The sequence below is a fragment of the Notamacropus eugenii genome, chromosome 1 (genome assembly GCF_028372415.1).
Source record: "Notamacropus eugenii isolate mMacEug1 chromosome 1, mMacEug1.pri_v2, whole genome shotgun sequence".
In the NCBI taxonomy this organism is placed as follows: Eukaryota; Metazoa; Chordata; class Mammalia; order Diprotodontia; family Macropodidae; genus Notamacropus; species Notamacropus eugenii.
The window spans coordinates 125,422,194-125,443,448 of NC_092872.1; the positions used below are offsets into that span (position 1 = coordinate 125,422,194).

At 40.4% G+C, this 21,255-nt stretch overlaps 1 protein-coding gene across 8 annotated transcripts in view; it reads right to left on the bottom strand.

The window, feature by feature from the left end:
* CA12 (carbonic anhydrase 12) overlaps window positions 1-21,255 on the bottom strand; it is a 250,157-nt gene that overhangs the window by 20,057 nt on the left and 208,845 nt on the right. For 7 of the 8 annotated variants that reach the window (XM_072613395.1, XM_072613374.1, XM_072613358.1 and 4 more), the window contains 3 exons: window positions 7,668-7,844; window positions 5,568-5,710; window positions 160-255 (listed from right to left, as the gene is read on the bottom strand). In XM_072613395.1, coding sequence (XP_072469496.1) covers window positions 160-255; window positions 5,568-5,710; window positions 7,668-7,797 — 369 coding nt within the window. In that variant the 5' untranslated portion in view covers window positions 7,798-7,844. Of the gene's footprint in view, window positions 1-159; window positions 256-5,567; window positions 5,711-7,667; window positions 7,845-18,589; window positions 20,574-21,255 lie in introns of those variants that run through there. The other variant, XM_072613388.1, reaches the window with a different exon arrangement.

The following is a 21,255-nucleotide window of genomic DNA, read 5'->3' on the forward strand; positions in this document are numbered from 1 at the left end:
TTTTTATGTGAAGAACACAGAACACAGCCAACGGAACCTTTGAGGTATGAGTTCAGGGTCAAAACTGCCAAATTGCAACTCTGGTACATATTTGAAATCATATTTGGAAACCCTTTAAACCAAAAGATGAAGGGGGAGGTGGACCAGTGACCTGCTTACCTCAAGAAGAACACCCAGAACAGCCAGTCCTTCTGATTTGTCCCTGGCTGTGGACGCATCGGGGTATCTGTCCGAGTTATAGTGGACAATATGTAACTACAGCAGAGACAAAAGGCCCCCATATCAGTGTCAAAGGAATACACAACTCTCATTCCTGTAAGAAGTCAAGGAAAAGCTAAACTATTTTAAAGAAATTCCATTTCTTTCTTCAGGCTACAACCAGGGATTCTTGATCCCTTGGCAAGGTCCTAGTTATTATGTAGTCCCCTTAGAAATGCTCAAGGGCTGAGATGAGAAGTCTCCAACCACCAGCTTATTTTCATTTAACCTACAAAGCCAGTATTTTGCCTGTAAGCTATGAAAACATAGTTTTAAAAGAAATTGAAAGTCTTTATCAACAATATTCTAAAATACCACAGAAACAGAACATTAGTCCATGAGGAAGGTATTTTTTCTCTATAAAATGAAATATAACATGCTGTAATTTCCAGTGGAGAAAAATATTTTCCTTACAAAATGAGCAAAAGATATTTTTAATAACATATTCTAAGAATTTTACCCTTTTTGTGGCTGTATTTTATTCATAATTATCATGATGATTTTCCACAAAAATTACTATTAGTAAATTTATTTAGATATTTGTCTGTTGAGGTTTTGATAAACACTGAAAGTGTTTATCTCTTTATTTCCCTACCACCCTTTCTCCTCTGTTTCTCACCATAACTGACTCTAATTTAACGTGTATGTAAAGGTTATATTCAGTAAATATAATGTTTCTTGTTTTAAATTTTAAAACTGGATAAATAGAACATGAAAGAGCTAGGTGGTATAGTGAATATCATTGTTGGAGTCAGGAAGACCTGAGTCTGAATCCTACCACTTATTAGCTATGTGATCCTCTCCATTAACAATTCCCTTTAATTCCCACATTTCCTCTAGTTTATGCTTATATATCTTCTTTGCACCGAGTTGTTTACATGTTTGTCTCTCCCACTAGATGAGGAGCCCCTTGAGAGCAGCCAGTGTCTTGCCTTTCTGTGTGTCTTAAGCATTTAGCACAGTGCCTGGCCTATAGCATGTAACTGTTTAATTAATGCTTCTTGACGGACTGACCTCGGTTTCCTCATCTGTTAAATGGCCGTAATGATATAGTGATAATATAGTTACATAACATGTATTAATAGCTACGTTAACAAAATATGTTGCTATCTAATTAATATAATATACATACCTATATAATAAGATAGCTGTAATCATAGCACTCATCTCACAAAATTGTGTTGAAGATTAAATGAGATAGCATATGTAAAGCGCTTTGCAAACTTTAAGGTGCTCTATAAGTGTTGGCTATTATTATTATTAGAAAAAGGTTGGAGTAAAAGATCCCTCAGATACCTTCTAGCTCTAATAGTCTATAGGTCTTTGAGAACATTTGGCCTCATCTTCCCTAAATTTAATGTGTATGTTTGTATATACATATATATATATATACACATACATATATATGTATATATCTATATCTATATGGCCTGAATTAACTTTTCTCTATGCGTTCAACTACTCAAGAGAAAAGTGGTTTTCTGCTTGGCCTAGGAGTTTTTCACCCCAACTACCTCCCTGGGAAGGACCGAGCCTGTGGCAAAGCCCGACCAGCTCAGCCCTGTTTTCTCTTGATTTGACAAAACAGAATTCTGACTGCTTTGGTTCACTGGGCTAAGAGACACAAGCTTCTGTCTGCGGCAAACTACACGCTGGGTTGAATATTACTACAGAGGTCCATGAAAATAAAATAAGACAAGAAAATCTTGTTAAAACTAAAAAGAAAAGGTAAACAAATAATATTAAATTTATGTGGGTTTGATTCCTTCATTAGGCTTACTTCCTGATTTTTTTTTAATTGAGATTCTGCTCTGGTTCGTCTTGGGTTCTATGTCCTTTCACAGGAGGCTTAGCAAGCCTACAATTTAATATTAATGGTATTTAGATAAGATCTATAGCTTATGTGCAAATCTGCTACAGGCATCAAGAGTTTTTAATTTTAGAAATAATCTTCATTTGAATTTAATCGTGAAGATTAGGTTTTCTCTTAAGGAATTGCCATAAAGAAAAACTCACATTTGTAGAGTCCTTTAAGGTTAGTCAGCCAATTCAGCAAATACTATTAAGCCTCTACTCTGTGCCAGGTCCTGTGCTAGGTGCTAGAAACACAAAGAAAGTCAGAAAGAGTTCCTGTTCTTAAGGAGCACACTGTCTGATGGGGGACGCAAAACGCAAATAACTGTCCACATAATAATATATATGTATGTGTATACATACATATGTGTGTATGTATGCATATAGATATACAAAACATATACACGTGTGTACATATGGATAAAGCATATACCATATAAAAGTATACATACACACATACATATAAAACAGGAAGCATATTTGGTACTGTACAATGCAGATTATATCTAATACTTTAGAGCAGGTCTTCTTACAATTTTTCCATTCTTGACCCCTTCAGTACTTCTTAAGCTGTGGGTCATGACCCAAGAGCTTCTTCCAGAAAATGTTCTAGGTGATATATATCATTTACACCATTTGCCCATCTCCCAGTGTCCTAGTGGTGGTGTTCCTATGGTGTCTTTCCCAATACTCAGTTTTATTAATCTAATCATAAGCTTCCAAAAAAAATAAAGCTTATAACTGGGCAAGTTAAACAGAGCAGGCTTTTATTCTGTTAAGTTCCTGTTTCGATATAAATCTGTCTTTCTGGTTAACACAGAATAAAATCTTGCAATCCTTACTTAGTGGTTTACTTGTCATTTTTTGGTCACACAAAAAGCTACCTAATTTCTGGACCGAGGTAGTTTTCTAAATCATCTCAGGGATAAAATATACTCTTTAATTCCATATCATCAAAATGACCTTTCCTGAAACAACAATTGAGGGACAAAGGGATGAAATAGAGCATAACTTAACCCCTTCTGTGCCTTAAGATGTCGGAATTACAAGGACACTTGAGGTTCTCTAGCCACATTTTATCAAGTTTGATTTTTGAGCCTTTTTAAAGAAATTTTTAAAAAGATAATCCTTGTCATGAAAGACAACTTGGCATTTAATTTAGTTAAAATTAAGTATTTTTGAGACTTGTTTTCCACTTGGAAAGCTGACTAAGAATCCCTGTGTTTGTTATGCTAAGCTGTCACAAGGTCTCAGCTCTAAACCCAATTAAATTTTTTACTTAAAAAAAATTTTTTTAAGTAGTGTCTTACAACAAACTTATAAGGGAAGGTAGCATATGAATCATTACCTTCATTTTACATATAAGGAAAACTTCACCATGGAGAAAATAACTGCTCGGGGTCACTTGGCACTTGGCTAGTGAGTGTCCCATCCAGGATTTGAGCCTAGTTCTCCTGACTCCAAAGCCAGTAATGTTCCTATCGTGTGTACACACACACACGCACACACACACACAAGTGCGCGCACACACATGCAAGCACATATATACACACATAGATATAAGATAGATATAACTTGAGCCTTCATAGCAGAAAGAAAAGCAACTAAAATGATCTGCAAATGCCTAAATCCTAATTCCTCCCTATACCCTAGCTTCCTTATACTCCCCTGAGGAAGGGAAGTCTCCACTCAACAATTAGCCGGCAATAATTGCAGTGTATGAGATTCAGAAAGGGGCATGAAAATGTGGGAGCTTCTAATAGTACCGTCATATATCAGGTCCAGAATTATACCCCACCTTCCTTGTAAGTAGACCTATAATTAGCCTGAGACATGAAACCATTTCGCGGTTATGCATAGTGGAGAATCGACATGTAATTATTCACTGTAGAATCCATTGCCTGATCTGTGGTATTTATCCCTTGTATTGCACTATAAACATTCACAACCGTTGCTCTGTGTTCTGCCTGGAAGGAACTAAAAAGTGGAGTCAAAAGCCAAAAATTACACAGTTGTCGCTAAAAGAATAATACTCTGCCCCTCCTTCCATTCTCAGTTGACATTGTGGATTTGCACACCAGGGTTACACAGCATGACATAACACAGGGTGGGATGTTAGAACTCGAAGCCAGCTCTCAGCAGATCTGTAAGCAGAAAACATGACACCCTCTACCAAAATTTAAGGGAGTTTTGTGTTTTTCCCTTCGATATTCTAATACTGTTCATTATTATCTTCTAAGAGTCTGTGGTGATAAAGTAGGAATTAGAGAGAAAAACAGAGGTGGGGCTCACCTCATCCCATTTTCCCATTGTACCTCACTTAAAGGCTCCAAAAAATAACGGGTGACAGCACACTCCTGAGCAGGGCTGGTATAATTATAACGGGCTCTTGCTGGGAAGGGAGGCTAATTTTCAGGATGCTATCGAATTGTGGAATGTAGAGGTTATGGGGACTTATTAGTGTCTAATGTGATGATATCAGAAGGAGTTCATTGCCATTTTCAATGGATCATTATAGATTTGAACTGGAAGGTCCCGTAGAAGTCATCTGGTTCCAAGTCCCTTATTTTACATAAGGATACTGAGACTCAAGGAGACTGCTCAAGACAACACAAGTAGTAAGTGGCAAAGGTGAGATTTGAATTCAGGGCTTCTGAGTTTGGAGGGACAGTAGGAAGTGGTAGAAAGAGCACCTCATTAGATTATAAGTTCCTCGAGGGCAGGGACTGTTTTGGTTTGGTTTTTTTGCCTTTCTTTGCACAGTGCCCTGCACATAGTAGGTGCTTAGTAAATGCTAGTTGACCCTGGATAGTGGGATCTAATAATTACTAGATGTGGTGCCCGTGATCAAGTTGCTCTATCTCTCTGCCCGCTATATCCTCATCTTTGAGATGGAGATAATAAAATGTGGATGACCTGCCTCCACATTCTCTGAAGTAGTCCCACCCTATCTGGGCATCTTGAAAGGCTGTAGCATGTCTCTATTGTCCTGCTGGAAATGGGCAAATCACAAACCTCCACGAAGCATTCACCCTGAATAATTTATTTAACTAGTAAATGTAGCTCAAAGTAATTAAAATGAAGAGAAACTAATGCTTTATCTGTATGATAGTGTATTCTCCTTTCATCCTAACCTGATTTTTAATTAGTCATATGAAGGAATCAGGACAGGCTTCCAGCATATTCACTAGGGTATTTTAGCTTCACTGGGGATGGGGAAGGGAGAAATGGCATGAATTTCCATCTACTTCCAGCCCGTCAGCTGTAGCGAGATTGCTGGGGCTCAGGACCTTCCACTTATCATTCACATAAATAGGCAGTACAGGGCTCAATGACTAACATTGGAAGTGACTTAGCCACTTAAGCATGTGCCCATCAGAGGCCAGATGAAGCTCCAGACCAGCATCAGCGACAACCTGAGCGATGGCCTCAGCCTTGCCCCCCACTCCACTTACCTCAGCCGCAAAATGTTTCCCATCAACCGTGTGCTCAGAGCCATGGGGATTGTTCTGATTGCCCCAGTGCAGGTGAAGCTGTGTAGCTGTATATCTGGGACCCAGGCCTTTAATGTACATATTTGGAGGCAGACCTAATTTCACTGTGAGAAAAAAAGCAGCAAATTCATTAGTATCAATGCAGGGAACTAACGAGATGAGAAAACTCAGAGATCCAGATAAGCAGAGATAGAAGTGATTGGGAATCAGAGTCCTTGGCTGCTTCTTACTCTGTAGGATTGCCAAACTCTGTTGAACCCTCAGGATCTGAATTTTCTCATTTGTAAAATGCATGTAATGGTGATGAACCTACTTCACAGGAGAATTCGAAAAGGTTTATTATTCTATGTGTTTAGCACCTCGGTAAAATAATATACACTCAATTAGGTATCTGGTTAATTAACCATTAGTATCATTAAGCATCTCAGGTTGTCAGTAGGAGCCAAGACCTGGTGTCAGTAAGCCATCTAAGCTGGGTGGCTGAGATGTAGAAGCCTCTCTCTTGTTACTGCTGCTGTTACCGGTATAACCAGGGCGTAAGAATGCTCTACACTAGGCATTTTCCCAAAGACATTCTGCAATAAAAGCGTAGTTCTTGGTGAGATTCTAACTGAAAGCAGTAGGAGACCCATGCTCATCTTTTAAACACCATTTGTTAAAAGCAACAAAGCTGGTAGAGATGTGGGACAGTCACACCTCTGTTGAACAAAACAAAGTCACCACAAATACAACAACATGGACATCCGGGAGGAGCACTTGAAGGAGGAGGGAAGGAGGGAAGAATGGGGAGGGGTGGTGGCAACTACATGGAAGTCAGTTACAACAAATCCCAACATACTTTGACTGATTAGACTAACGACTGAGGTTCTGGGGAAGATGGAACCCTGAGCACATCATTTGAGCCCTATGTGCTAAAAAATAAAAAGAAATAGGGTTGTGGTTCTGGGCTTAGAATGACAGCATAGCTCCCAGATTTGAATTGCTAGGTCCTAACTGTACTGGATAAGTTTTATGGACCCCTGGGATTTCAAAGGATCATAGATCTAGAATCAGAAGAGACATTGAGAGATCACATGATCCAACCCAAAGTAAGGGCTGAGCGCTCAGTGATTGGTAGCCATCTGCCCCAGGGTCCAACTCTTTATGTTACACCTCCAACTCTGTGTATAAGATGAGGATAAAAGGCAAAATAAGTGCAGAACTGCCAACCTTTAACCTATACATGCCAACCACTGCTTCCATACAAAACCCTAACCCTACCCACTACCCAATGATACACTGATAGTTAATTTTTTTTTAAAAAAACCTTATGGCCAAGGAGAAACCATGTTACTTTGCTGACAGTACTAGGAGATTAGATTCTGAAGCTGTGGTCTGTTGAGGGGACAACTTTGCCATAGGACTTGGTTTTCAGCCTTTAAGATCCTAGTATGTATGGTTGTTGTGGCTTGGCCCTTTCGGGCGTGTCTAACTCTTCATGACCCCATTTGGGTTTTCTTGGCAGAGAGAGGTTTGCCATTTCCTTTTCTAGCTCATTTTACAGAGGAGGAAACTAAAGCAAGCAGGCTTTAGTGACTTGCCTAGGGTCACACAGCCAGTAGTGTCTGAGGTCAGATTTGAACTCAGAAACATGAGTCTTCCTAACTTCAGGCTGGGCACTCTACCACTGAAGGAGCATATACTGTTAGATAATTTTTACTCTTAAAGTATTTCAGTTTGTCTTACTCTGTGTTCTTCCCCTCATTGCTAGAAGTTCAACCAGTCCTAGACTGTGTGACTCCATGGTAGAACTGGTTCTGGAAAGTTCCACTTTGTTTGTGTGTGTGTGTGTGTGTGTGTGTGTGTGTGTGTGTGTGTGTGTGTGTGTGTATGTGTGTGTGTGTGTGTGTGTTGGAAGGGCAAGGAAGAGGCCAGCATGTCCTTGAGGAAATGCCCATGATGATAAATCATTCTTTCTTGGGCAGAGAGTCCACATAGGTCTTTGCTAAATCAGTTCCTATAGCAGAGCCTACCATATTACCAAATGAGGAGAATGAACTTTTCCTCAGGTTTCCAACTTACCTGAATGTCCATTATTAGTCAGAATAAACTGCTCGTTAGAAGACATGTTGTAACCCTCTAATACTAATGGTGAGAGGGAAGAATCATATTGAAGGTTGTCACTGTCAAAATCTATGGGAGACTGCAGCATTCCTCCGCAGGAGGGGAAGGACTTTGACCAGGCTTTCTCTCCTTCGCCTAGGAAGAAGAATTAAAGCAGACATACTTTGATCACTATCTTCCAGTTTTTCTTTCAAGAGGACTGCTCTTTTCTCATCTGCAACAAGAAAGCAGTGAGAAAATTCTTCAAAAAACAACGGCTCTCAACCTCTTACCTTTCTATTAGGCGATATCCACTTACTGTTCGCGTTTAGCAGGATGGGCACAGGAGGAAGCCAGAAACACCTAGGGAACCTTGGTCACATAGACTCTGATACCTGCTCATTCGAAAACCAGAGCTGCTGACTTTTTATATTGTTTTTTAATGTTGTTTATTCAAGGGCAGAATATGCAGAAATCTCCCCAGTCACTACTGACAACTGACATTGACATGTACTTTACGATTACAGTGCACTTTACACACATTATTTCATTCCGTCCTCTCTATAACCCTGTGTACTGTCCCCATTTTACAGATGAGGAACTAAAGCTCATAAAATTTAATTGAATTTCCCAAGGTCACACAGGCGATAAAAGGCAGAGAAAAGAAATGAGTCCAGGTCATCTGATGCTAAGTCTAATATTCTTTCTGAGATAACTGTGTGCTACCTCCATAATAAAATATCTACTATAATAATCGATCTCCTAGAGGCAGCTAGGTAGCACAAGGCATAGAGTGCTGAATTTGGAGTCAGAAAGACTTGAGTTCAAATCCAGCCTCAGATACTTAATAATTATGTGATCCTGGATAAGTCACTTAATTTCTCTATCTCAATTTCCCCACATATAAAGTGGGGATAATAATAGCACCTACCTTGAAGGGTTGTTGTAAGGATCAAATGAAGTATTTGATTGTAAAGTACTTAGCACAATGCCTGTCACGTAGCAGATGCTGTATGATAATAACAGTGATGAGGATAACGATAACTGACACCCATGTATCATTAACTATGTGCGAGGCATTATGCTAAATGTTTTACAATTATTATCTCATTTAATTCTCACAACTACCATTTGAGGTGTGTACCATGAGAAAAGAGGGGGGGGGGAAAGAAAGGAAAGAAGGAAAAAAAAGAGAAGGAAGGATGGAAGAGAAAAAAAGGCAGAGGAGAAAGAAAGGAAAAGAAGGGAGAAAGGTAGAGAAGGAAGGAAGAGAAGAAACTTATTCCCATTCCTTCCCTGTACTGTGTGCCAAGTCCTGTGCTCCTTGCTGGAGATACTGAGACAAAAGTGAAATGGTCTCATAGGAGCTCCAGTTAATGATGAACTTTCATCTCCATTGTCCTTCTGCTCATGAACGTTCACAGCCTCAGAGTCATCCTTGGCTCTTCACTCTCACTCACCATCCATATCTAATCAATTGTCAAGTCTTGTCACAGTCCACATCCATACTCCTTCTCTCTGCTCACCATACATGCATTCTACTTCAGACACTGGTCAACTGTCTTCTGGACTGCTGTTAAGATCTTCTTGCCTCGAGTCTCTCCCCTCTCCCATCCACCCTCCACATAGCTGCCAAAGTGATTTTTTAAAGCATAAGCCTGCTCTTCAAGCAATATCAGTGGTCCCCTATCGCCCCTGGGATACAGTGCAAACTCCTGGGCTTGGCATCGTTAAGCCTTTCACAACTTGGCTCCAACCTTATCATACAGTTCTTCCCTTCATGCCCTCTGTATTCTAACCAAACTTGCTGTTTCTCACTCCATCTCCCATCTCTGTTTCCTTGTACAGCCTCCTCCCCTGCTCCCTAGAATTCATTCTCTTCACCTCTGCTTCCTTAGATTCCCTAGTTTCTATCAAAACTTAGCTCAGATACCTTCTGCTTAAAGCCCTTCCTGATCCCTCTCCCCAGTTGCTTCCTTTCCCAAATTACCTTGAATTAATTTTGTATGGACAGGGTGTCTTAATGCGGTCTTAGACTTTGGTGACACCTGTATTTTGTATACTTAATATGTCTCCTTTGACTGAATATAAGTTTATTAAGGGCAGTCTCTGTCTCTTTCATTTTTGAATCTTCAGCATCTAGCACAGAGCCTGGCACATACTTGTGAATGGATTGATTTGCTAGGTCCGGTTAGGCTGCCTGACTTGTGCATTATAAAGCCTGGATAATTTTGACTCTGACCTCAAAGTCTTTGCGGGTTGATATAGTTTTATGCTGTTTTTCATTGAATAGAAATCCTTAGATATGCCATTTGGATTACATACAGAATCCCTTACTGTGTGGATGCTTGAAGAATACAAAATAATTATAATGTTAGCATTACAAGATTAAGTGCTCTGTTTGAGCCAAGAAGAGAAAGAAAAATACGAAAAACTCATTGAAGCAATATATCTGCAGTTAATCGATTACAAGTAACACCTGGGCAGGAAGAAACTTTAAAAAGCTCTTTGGGGCCTGGGCTCTTAGGCTGTTTATTAGATAACATTCTATCCTCTGGAACTGAAAACAAACTGCCCCCAAGTTCATATAAACTTTCTCATTCCTGCAGGGAAAAGTCTTTATGGAATTTAAAGCATATATTTAAAAGATTATCTTCCATGGTAATTAAATTGCAGCTGATTTTTGGTTTGTGGCATTTCCAGAGTATCAAGTAATTGGCATGTTATAGCTTGTTGGGTTGTAGACACGGATGCATGGTAGGCTTTATTAGAGCTGGGAGTAGGCCTTTATGATCTGGGGTCTCCTTAGGATTGCAGAAAAGGGGATGATGTGAAATAGAACATAGCATATTCAATAGACAGAATGTCAGTGTTGTTCATCCAAATTCACAATTTCTAGAGAGGTGATCACCTATTCACAGGATTTTAGAACTGGAAGAGACCTTAATGTTCACTAGGTCAGTCCTCTCATTCTATAGGTAAGGAAACAAGTCAGGAAATATAAAGTGATATGTCCGAGATTAAACATCTAGTTTGTCGGGGCTAGAATCTGAGTTAGTTCAAGATTCCTTTTCATTATACCCACACTGTCTCTTTTCCGAAGTGTTCAAAGCCCTAAGCTCATAGCAGCTCCATTGTATCAGACCCAACACATCCTGAGGGTGGGTGGCCCTCAGACATTAAAATTGTCATACTCTTGTGGCCTGAAGCAAGGTAATTATGGGGGAGAGAGTGGGGTGTGTGTGTGTGTGTGTGTGTGTGTGTGTGTGTGTGTGTGTGTGTGTGTGTGTGTGTGTGTGTGCAGAGGAACAGGATTTCAGAGATAAAAGGAAACAGAGTTTGAGGGACAGATTTACAACTGGGAATCAATGGAATGAAAAAAAAAGAAAACCTCAAACAAACATCAGGTAGACCAGGAAGCCCGGAGACTTAAGCAAAACTGATAGGTCTTGTAGGCTATGAGGTCTTTATTTTATAAAAGCAGAGAAGAAAACTATTCATAAAGGATAAATTGGGCACACAGCTAAGGTGACAGAGGCTGTAACTCAAGCATGAATGAAAGGCTCACTTAATAAACTGTAGCAAATCATTCATTGCTAGCATGTAGTAAAGGATACAGAAGAGTTTTAAAAATATTTCATTTGCTTCATTATGTCTAATTCTTATCCTTTCCCCCAATTTTTTAAAAGACCACACCAATCTTAGGTATCCTCGTGGCTCAAATGGAGAAACGATTTGAAGGGGACAAAAATATTATTACAAGAAGGGAGATAGTATGATATAGTAGAAAGAGGGGGGAGGGAGAGAGAAATTTACATGATAACTTTATTAAATTTAAAAGGAATAGAAAGTTGCACATAATAATAGATTTGCAATTTCATGTGCTATTATCCTTTACAAATTATACTGTTATAGAAATGCTTGCTTTATTCCACAAATTTAAAATACAATAATTTTTTAAAGTGACAAATTTTAAAAAAAAAGAGGAATGGATCTAGAGGAACTGGGTTCGAATCCTGTCTCTGACATTGACTACTTGTGTGACCTCCAATACATCATTCAGTCTTCCTAGGAGACACTTTCCTCACACACGTTATGAAGGGATTGAACTAGATATCCTCTGAAACTCCTCCCTACTTTTTATCTTGATCCATTCTCTAAAAAAGTCTGGTTTAGGGGCAGAGCCAAGATGGCGAAGTGGAAAGACACACATACACACAGCTCCGAACCCACAAACCACAGAATGGCTAGAGGGGACCAACCCAGGGCGAATTCTGCACCCAGAGACCACGGAATATTGGAGCGAGGGAGATTTCTGTTCCAGAGAGACCTCCAAACCACTCGCGGGGGTTCCTTCAAGCCGTGGACTGGGCACCGGGACGGGGAGCAGAGGGCAGCCCTGCCGCGGCAGCGACACTGTGAGGAAAAGATCTGAGCGGGCTACAGGGACGGGATCTCCAGCGGCCACGCGGGTCCCTCCACCCACAGAGGGACCTGCAACCTCTCGCAAAAGGTCTGTCACGCTGCAGATTCGGAGCCCAGCCCGGACCTGCGGCGGCGACGGTGGCCGCGGCTCCAAGAGGTACAGATCCGAGAAGGCTCCAGAGACGGGATCTCCAGCGGCGGCACAAGCCCCCCCACCAACAGGTGACTGACGAGGGTTGGTGAGAGAGTGTCTTTGGCGGGTCGAGAGGGGAGTGGGGTGCCCCCATGGCTCAGGCCCCCCCAGGAGATAGAAGCTGAGAGGCGGCTGCAGACAGGGGCTCCCCAAACGGGCGGGAGCCTGGATCATTTGTGGAAGGTCTGTGCATAAACCCCCAGAGGGAACTGAGCCAGAGAGGTGGCCCTGCCCCTGACCACCTGAACTTAATTCTCACACTGAATAGCAGCCCTGCCCCCGCCAAAAATCCTAAGGCGGGAAGCAGCATTTGAATCTCAGTTCCCAAACGCTGGCTGGAAGGACCAGGAGGCGAGGTGGGTGTGAGGAGAATATTCAAAGGTCAAGCCACTGGCTGGGGAGAATGCCAAGAAAAGGGAAAAGAGATAAAACTATTGAAGGGTACTTTCTAGGAGAAAAGACACTTCCTCCCTTCCTTTCTGATGGGGAGGAACAATGCTTGCCATCAGGCAAAGACACAGAAATCGAGGATTCTGTGTCCCAGCCCACCCAATGGGCTCGGGCCATGGAAGAGCTCAAGAGGAATTTTGAAAATCAAGTTAGAGAGGTGGAGGAAAGACTGGGAAGAGAAATGAGAGGGATGAAGGAGAAGCATGAAAAGCAGATCAGCTCCCTGCTAAAGGAGAACCAAAAAAATCTTGAAGAAATTGGCACCTTGAGAACTAGCCTAACTCAGTTGGCAAGGGAGGTGCAAGGGGCCAAAGAGGAGAAGAATGCTTTCAAAAGCAGAATTAGCCAAATGGAAAAGGAGATGCAAAAGCTCACTGAAGAAAATAGATCTTTCAAAACTGGAATGGTACAGATGGATGCTAAGGACTTTATGAGAAAGACAGATATTACAGAACATAGCGTGCAGATTCGAAAAATGGAAGATAATGTGAAATATCTTATTGGAAAAACAACTGACCTGGAAAATAGAATCAGGAGAGACAATGTAAAAATTCTGGGACTACCTGAAAACCATGATCAAAAGAAGAGCCTAGACATCATCTTCCATGAAATTATCAAGGAAAACTGCCCTGAGATTCTAGAACCAGAGGGCAAAATAAATATTCAAGGAATCCGCAGAACACCGCATGAAAGAGATCCAAAAATAGAAACTCCTAGGAGCATTGTGGCCAAATTACAGAATTCCCAGGTGAAAGAGAAAATATTGCAAGCAGCTAGAAAGAAACAATTCAAGTATTGTGGAAATACAATCAGGATAACACAAGATCTAGCTCCCTCTACATTAAGGGATCGAAGGGAATGGAATAGGATATTCCAGAAGTCAAAGGAACTAGGACTAAAACCAAGAATCACCTACCCAGCAAAACTGAGTATAATACTTCAGGAGAAAAAATGGTCTTTCAATGAAATAGAGGATTTTCAAATTTTCCTGATGAAAAGACCAGAGCTAGAAAGAAAATTTGACTTTCTAACACAAGAATGAAGAGAACCATGAAAAGGTGAACAGCAAAGAGAAGTCATAAGGGACTTACTAAAGTTGAACTGTTTACATTCCTACATGGAAAGACAATATTTGTAACTCTTGAAACATTTCAGTATCTGGGTACTGGGTGGGAGTACACACACACACACATGCACACACGCACACATACATAGAGACAGAGTGCACAGAGTGAATTGAAGAGGATGGGATCATATCTTAAAAAAAAAATGAAATCAAACAGTGAGAGAGAAATATTGGGAGGAGAAAGGGAGAAGTTATATGGGGCAAATTATCTCTCATAAAAGAGGCAAGCAAAAGACTTATTAGTGGTGGGATAAAGAGGGGAGGCAAGAGAAAAACATGAGGTCTACTCTCATCACATTCCACTAAAGGAAAGAATATAATGCACACTCATTTTGATAGGAAAACCTATCTCATAATACAGGAGAGTGGGGGACAGGGGCACAAGCAGGGTGGGGGGGGAGGATGGAGGGGAGGGCATGGGGAGGAGAATGCAATACGAGGTCGACACTCATAGGGAGGGAAAGGACCATAAGAAAATAGAAGTAATGGGGGACAAGATAGGATGGGAGGGAAATATAGTTAGTCCTATACAACACAACTAGTATGGAAATCATTTGCAAAACTAAACAGATTTGGCCTATATTGAATTGCTTGTCTTCCAAGGAGAAGGGGTGGAGAGGGAGGGAGGTAAAGAAGTTGGAACTCAAAGTGTTAGGACCAAATGTAATGTTCTTACCACTGGGTAACAAGAAATACAGGTTAAGGGGTCAAGAAAGCTATCTGGCCCTACAGGACAAAAGAGAAGACGGAGACATGGACAGGGAGAGAGGATAGAGGAGAGAGCAGATTGGTCACGGGGCAACTAGAATGCTTGGGTTTGGGGGGGGGAGGGGATAAAAGGGGAGAAAATTTGTAACCCAAAATTTTGTGAAAATAAATGTTAAAAGTTAAATTAAAAAAAAAAAGTCTGGTTTAGTCTTACTTTCTTCAAATACTGTCTGCCGTACCTGGAATGTTCTCCCTTCTCATGCCTGTGTCCTGGCTTCCTTCAAGATTCAGCTCAAACTCTACTTTTTGGCAGACACCTTTCCTCCAAGATTACCTCCAAATCAGCTCTAAAACTGTCTCTGCTCTTTGTCCAGAGTTGAGGGAATAAGGACAACTTCATCGATCCTGTGCTGCAGTCAGAGGCGCGCTGAGCAGCCACTTACTAACGGCGAGGTTTTAGAGAAGTCACTTAGCGTTTCTGACTTTTCTTTCCACGTGTGTAAAAGAGGGTTTAGATTATGTGACCTTTGAGGTCCTGTCCAGCTCAAAGCTATGAAATAACCCTGGAAAGTAGAAAGAGCAGATGTTATGATTCCCATTTTACAGATGACAAAATCAAGGCACTAAAAGGTTAAAAAAAAAACTTGCTGAAAATAACACAGTGAGAAAGGGATATTGAGAACTATGTGGCACAGGGGTCCTCATCTGTTACAGCAGCTCTTGGAATTCAGAAGGCTTTGGCAGGAGAGTTAGACCAGTTGTGATGTTAAAAGCAATTAGGCTTTATTGGGTCTGTTGTAACTCACAGAAGGGAAAATCTGAGGGTTGTGGCAGGGCACCCAGTGTTTGTCCTTCATTTTAAAGAGGACTAATGACATCATGGGGTGATGTCAACTTGTATGTGAATTGGGAGACACCCAAAGGTGGGAGCAAAGAGGGGGATGCAGAGATAGCAAGAGAGATACAGCTAGGGATTCATCAGCGCCCCCACCCCCACCCCCAAGCCAGGGCATCTTCTGGCATCTCCAAAGCAGGGCAGGGGAAGGGACAAAACTAGGGATGTTGCAATAAAGTCTGGTATAAGATCATGGTAGCAGAAAGAAAGAAGTCCTGTAAGAAGACTTGGTAGGTTGAGTTCTCGCCATTCCTAGTTATTCTATACGTGTTGTCATTTCATGCATCCAGATAGGTCAGTAGAAGGCAGGGTCCCTTGTGATTTGATTTTCTACTTCTAATGTCCCACGCAGGGATGCCTTAGGGATTGTCAGTCAGTCAACAAGCATTTAATTGTGGATTGGTCCATGAAGCCCATTGTGGGGCATGGAAGATTCTAGTACAGGGAAGAGAGAGTTCAGAAAAAGGGCAGAGCTATAGGGAGGAGGGTATCTAGAGCAAAGACAATTGACCTCAAGATTTACCAGGCCACTGCCACTACCTCCCCAACAAAAAACTCCACAGAATTTGTTTTGTTTTTATTATCATATTAGGTCTTATTCCAACTCTTAGAGTAGTGCTGTTTCCTCCCAGGGGAGTTCCTCCAAAGCTGGTTTTACAGCCTAAGAGAAAGATCACTGCATTTGGAGTCAGCAAAACTGATTTTAACACTTGTGTGATCATGGGCAAGTCACACAGTCACACAGTCAGAAGTCATAGAGGCAAGTCACATCTCTGAGCCTCAGGATGGCGACAGCCATTGAACCTACCTCAAATGACTGTCATGTCTAAAGCATATGGTCAATTTTAAGGTCCCAAGTCATGATGAAGATAATTCCTTTTGTGGAAAGGAGAGAAGCTACTTGCTCAGGTTCAAATTTATTCTCTCTACCTCCTGATGTTGGCTTGAAGGTGGAGTTGTTGAGGGTATGACTGTTGTTGCCAACAACTGAGCTTCTGTTTATGGCCCTGGAGTTGATAACTGCATTTTTTCTTTTTTAACTATCTCAATGATATAAAGATAAAAAGTGTCTTGCTTTCCTGAGACAGGAAATTCCTGGCAAGAACATTTTCTGGCTGCCTCTTTTTGGAGTTGTTTAAAGGGTAGATTCTTACAGAAGTGCACTTGGGTGTTTAGGAAGAGGAAGTCCACCCTCTGGAATGGTGTTAAGCAAACCACGGGAACAGAAGTACCAAAAACCATGAAAGGCATTTCAGAAAGTATAAGAAGAGAGCAGAGATTCCAGATTTGTTCATGTAAAATGATCAGTGTGCCATATAGCATGGAAGCAGCATCCTAATGGCACTGATCATAAGATTGGCTAGCTCTTTAATGAAACAGTAAAATGCTCTGCAGCAGAGAGCCGAAGGAATTTCAGTGAGTGATCACAGAAATTAATGCAGCATTGGAACTAGCATGTCAAATGGAACTGGGCTCAGTTTCTTCATTTGTATCTGAGGGAGTTGACCTTGACAATCTCTAAGATCCTCTAACTGTCTGATCCCATGAATATATATTAAGGAAAAACCCCAATCTTTACATAATAATCACAGTACATATAACCCTCCTTTTCAGTTTTTTGGAGAAAAGTATGAGATAATGGTAGAAAGAATTGGGGAGGAGTAATGGGAAAGGTATGGTGTACTTCCCCAGAGAGACTTTTAAATGAAAGTTGGTAACATCTTTCTCTCATTTCTTTGCCTAAGAAATACATCACCCATTGAACAGAAACTAATACTTTGTTAAGAGTTTCCTAAACTCTACCACAGGACCTCTAAATTCTATCCTATAAGTATAGCATACTCATGCCAGAAACCTTATGTTGGAATGGACCTGTTGAATGGACCAGCTATTATTTTAAAGAATTTTTCCCACCAAGCTCAGGCCCCACCCTACAAATCAATTCTTCCATGGTATTAAAGAAGTCATAGTTCTTTTTTCCAGATAAAACCCAAAGTCAGAGTTTTTATGACTTTATTAAAAGTTGAAAGAGCTCATTATTCTGCAGCATATTATTAAATAAGCAAGGTAATTCCTCAGTGCAAGGCAGCTAGGGGTAGCAATGGATAGAGCACTGGGGTTGAAGTCAGGAAGATGAGTTCAAACCTAGACACAGACACATATGTAGTAGCTGTGTGACCGTGGGCAAGTCATTTAACATCTGTTTGCATCTATTTCCTCACCTGTGAAATGAGGATAAAAAACCCAACATCTACCTAGAAGGGTTGTTATGATGATCTAAAGAAGTAATATTTGTAAAATGCATGTAGTTCAGCATCTGGCACAAATAGTTACTTCATAAATGCTTATTCCTTTCCCCCCTTCCTCCATTTTTAGTTTCCTCGTGAGGTTCAGTGAAAAGGGTGATCTGTGCTTTTAACTTGAATTTGGCAGTATAACACCTCCTCAAAAAAGAGACCCACTGATTCTGCCATTCTCCCTCTCTCCAAACCTTGGATCTATTTTTATGTCCTCCCTCTCCTTTTGGGACTGAGCACTCTAGATTCCACCTTTAAATTCTCTTTTCTGCCCGTCTATTCCTGTTCATGGCCACTGCCACTTTCCCAGTTCAGAACAGTATCAAAGCAGTGTTGTTCTAATCAGTACCCACTCCCTCAAGTCTCTCTTGATCACCATCAGAACGATCTCTGTAAGGCACGACCTTCATCCTGTCAGCCACCTCTGGGTGGGACTCCTCTGTGTTCTAAGGTATATTCCAAACTTGTGGTGGTTCTGAAAGCCCTCCATAAATTAGCCTCTTGCAACCAAATTTCAAACTTTATCCACCCCTACTCCTCAAATCTCCATTCCATCTAGGCTAGGCTCCCATCTGGTTAACATCTCTGAACGTTTAACATGGAACTGAACAAACAACTATTCAACACATGCTACTTTAAAGGCACCAGTAATAGACACATGGAAGACAAAACAGTTCTTTTCCCACAAAATACGCTATAACGTTAGGCTTAGAATTAAGAAGATATGGATTCGAATCTTACCTTGGACACTTACTAAATGTGTGACCCTGAGGAAGTAACAAGTTTGTTGAGTCTCAGTTTACTCACCTACAAAATGGGGATATAATAGCATCTATCTCACAGGGTGGTTGTGAGTATCAGATGTGATCATGTTACGCAGCAGTCCTGTTGAGTTATTACTAGAGGAAACCTAGAGGCACTAGCATTCGAAGAAGCACAGATTATGGCTCTTGCAGTCTGTTTTGGAAGATAAATAAAAAAGTAGGCTGTTTCTCACAAAAATCCAAAAAGTTTAGCCAGTTAGCAGTCCCAAGTTTTTGTAGTATACATCTCAGCTAAGTCTTGACCTATCCAGGACATGCAAGCTAAGCTAAACTGTGTAGTTCCTTTTCTGGCATTAAGCTTCAAAGCTATAAACCATCAAGGCCAGGATCCTGCCCAGGAAAAAATAGTAGTCACTGGAATGTGGGTTCATTATTTGTGGATGAGATTTTATCGCTTACAAATCAAAGGCAGGAAATAAAACTGGTATTAGAAATAAAGCCATGCTGTCCTTCTTTCCCCCTCGCGAACACCTGAAAAATGAATACATGTCTTTCTCATTTCCTGTATATACTTCAGCTCTGGAAAAGGCTGTGTTTAGAGTATGTGACTGTTACCAAAATCACAAGAGCAATTCTCCCTTAATTCTGTTTCAACTTCTGTCCACTCCATGTACTACTGTTGAAACTTCCGTACCCTCTGGAGTGGCCTGCCTTTCCAAAGTATACTGGGAGAGCAGAATGGGGAAGCAAGCTTCTTCAGGAGGGACCAAGCTGGGGTTTTCTTGGGAAATGAAATGCAGACCAAAGTCTCAGCTAGAGCAGAGCTGATTTCTTGATAAAAATCTATCCGTTCCAAAGCCAAGGCACATCAACCTCCAAAGATGATTCCTGTAAAGTTAATCAGCTTCTAAACCGATAATTTTACAACACAGAGCTATGACACACACACACTCACACCACCCTGACCTCTTACCCTCCAATCAACAATCTCCAATGGCTTCCTGCTGCTTCTCAGATAAAATACAAGATCATTAGTCTGACTTTTATGAAGACTTCCACAATCGATTTCCCACTTATCTTTCCCTTCTTTCCTCACAGAACTCCTTTTCATTTGCTCTCCATTCCAGTCATGCTGGCCTGCTAGCTGCTCTCTTTATATGACATTTCTTATTACTACTTTAAACAAGAGGTCCCCCATGTCTGGAATGCACTCCTATTTGCCTCTGCCTCACAGAATCACTAGCCTTCTTTTATTTTTCTCCAATTTAAAAAAAATTTTTTATTTAAAATCCCTCCTTCCTCCCTTCCCATTCCACCTTCCTGAGATGATAAGTAATCAGATATAAGTTATACATGTGTAACTATGTAAAACATTTCCGTATTAGTTATTTTGCACAAGAAGACTCAAATAAAAGAAAAAAATGAAAGTGAAAAATAGCATGCTTCAGTCTGTATTCCTTCAATATCAGTTCTTTCTCTGGAGGTGGATAGTATGCTCATCATTAGTTCTTTGGAATTATCTTGGATCATTGCATGGCTGAGAAGAGCTAAATCATTCATGATTCTTCATCAAATAATATTGCTGTTGTTGGATACAACTGGTTCTCCTGGTTCTGTTCACCCCACTTAGCATCAATTCATGTAAGTCTAGGTTTTTCTGGAATTATCCTGCTTGTCATTTCTTATAGCACAATAATATTCCATTACAATCATATACTACGAGTTGTTCATCCATTCCTCAACTGATAGGATTCCAACTTCAAACTCTTTGTCACCACAAAAAAAACTGCTGAAAATATTTTTGTACAAATATGTCCTTTTCCTTTACCCTGTATGTGTCTTTCTGCTTCAAATGTGTTACTTATAAATAGCTTACTGTAGGATTCTGGGAATCCATTCTGCTGTTTTCTGTTTTATTGTTGAGTTCATTCCATTCACATTTATAGTTATCATAACTAATTTTATATTTCCCTCCATGCTATTTTTCACTTTTATCCCCTTCTCTCTTTTATTCCATCTTTTTCCTCTTCACAAGTGTTTTACTTTGGGTCACGACTTTCCCCAATATACCCTCCCTTTTATCAGTCCCCTCTCCCACTTCTATTATCCCTTTCCCTTTTTACTTCCTTATAGGGTAAGATACATTTCTATATCCAACTGAGTGTGTATGTTATTCCCTCTTTGAGCCAATTTTGATGAGAGTAAGGTTTAAGCTTTACCTACCACCACTATCTCCCTTCCCCTGTATTATAAAAGCTCTTTTGTGGCTCTTTTATGTAGGATAATTTACCCCATTCAATCTCCTTCATCTTTCTTCCAGTGCAATTTTCTTTCTCATCCCTTTATTTTGCTTTTTGGAGTATGATCCCATCAATGTCACTTTATATCTATACTCTCTGTTTACACATACTCCTTCTAATTGCTCTTATAGTAATAAAGTTAAGAGTTACAAATATTAGCATATAGAAATATGAAGTTTAACCTTATTGAATTTTTTTGTGTTTTCTCTTGTTTCTTTTTTTACCATTTTATGTTTTGCTCCAGTCTTGTATTTGGAAGGCAAAATTTTTTATTCAGCTCTGGTCTTTTAATTAGAAATGCTTCAAAGTCCTCCATTTCATTAAACATCCATTTTCCCCCTTGAAAGATAATATTCAATTTTGTGGGGTAGATGATTTTTGGTTGTAATCCTAATTCTTTTGCCTTCCA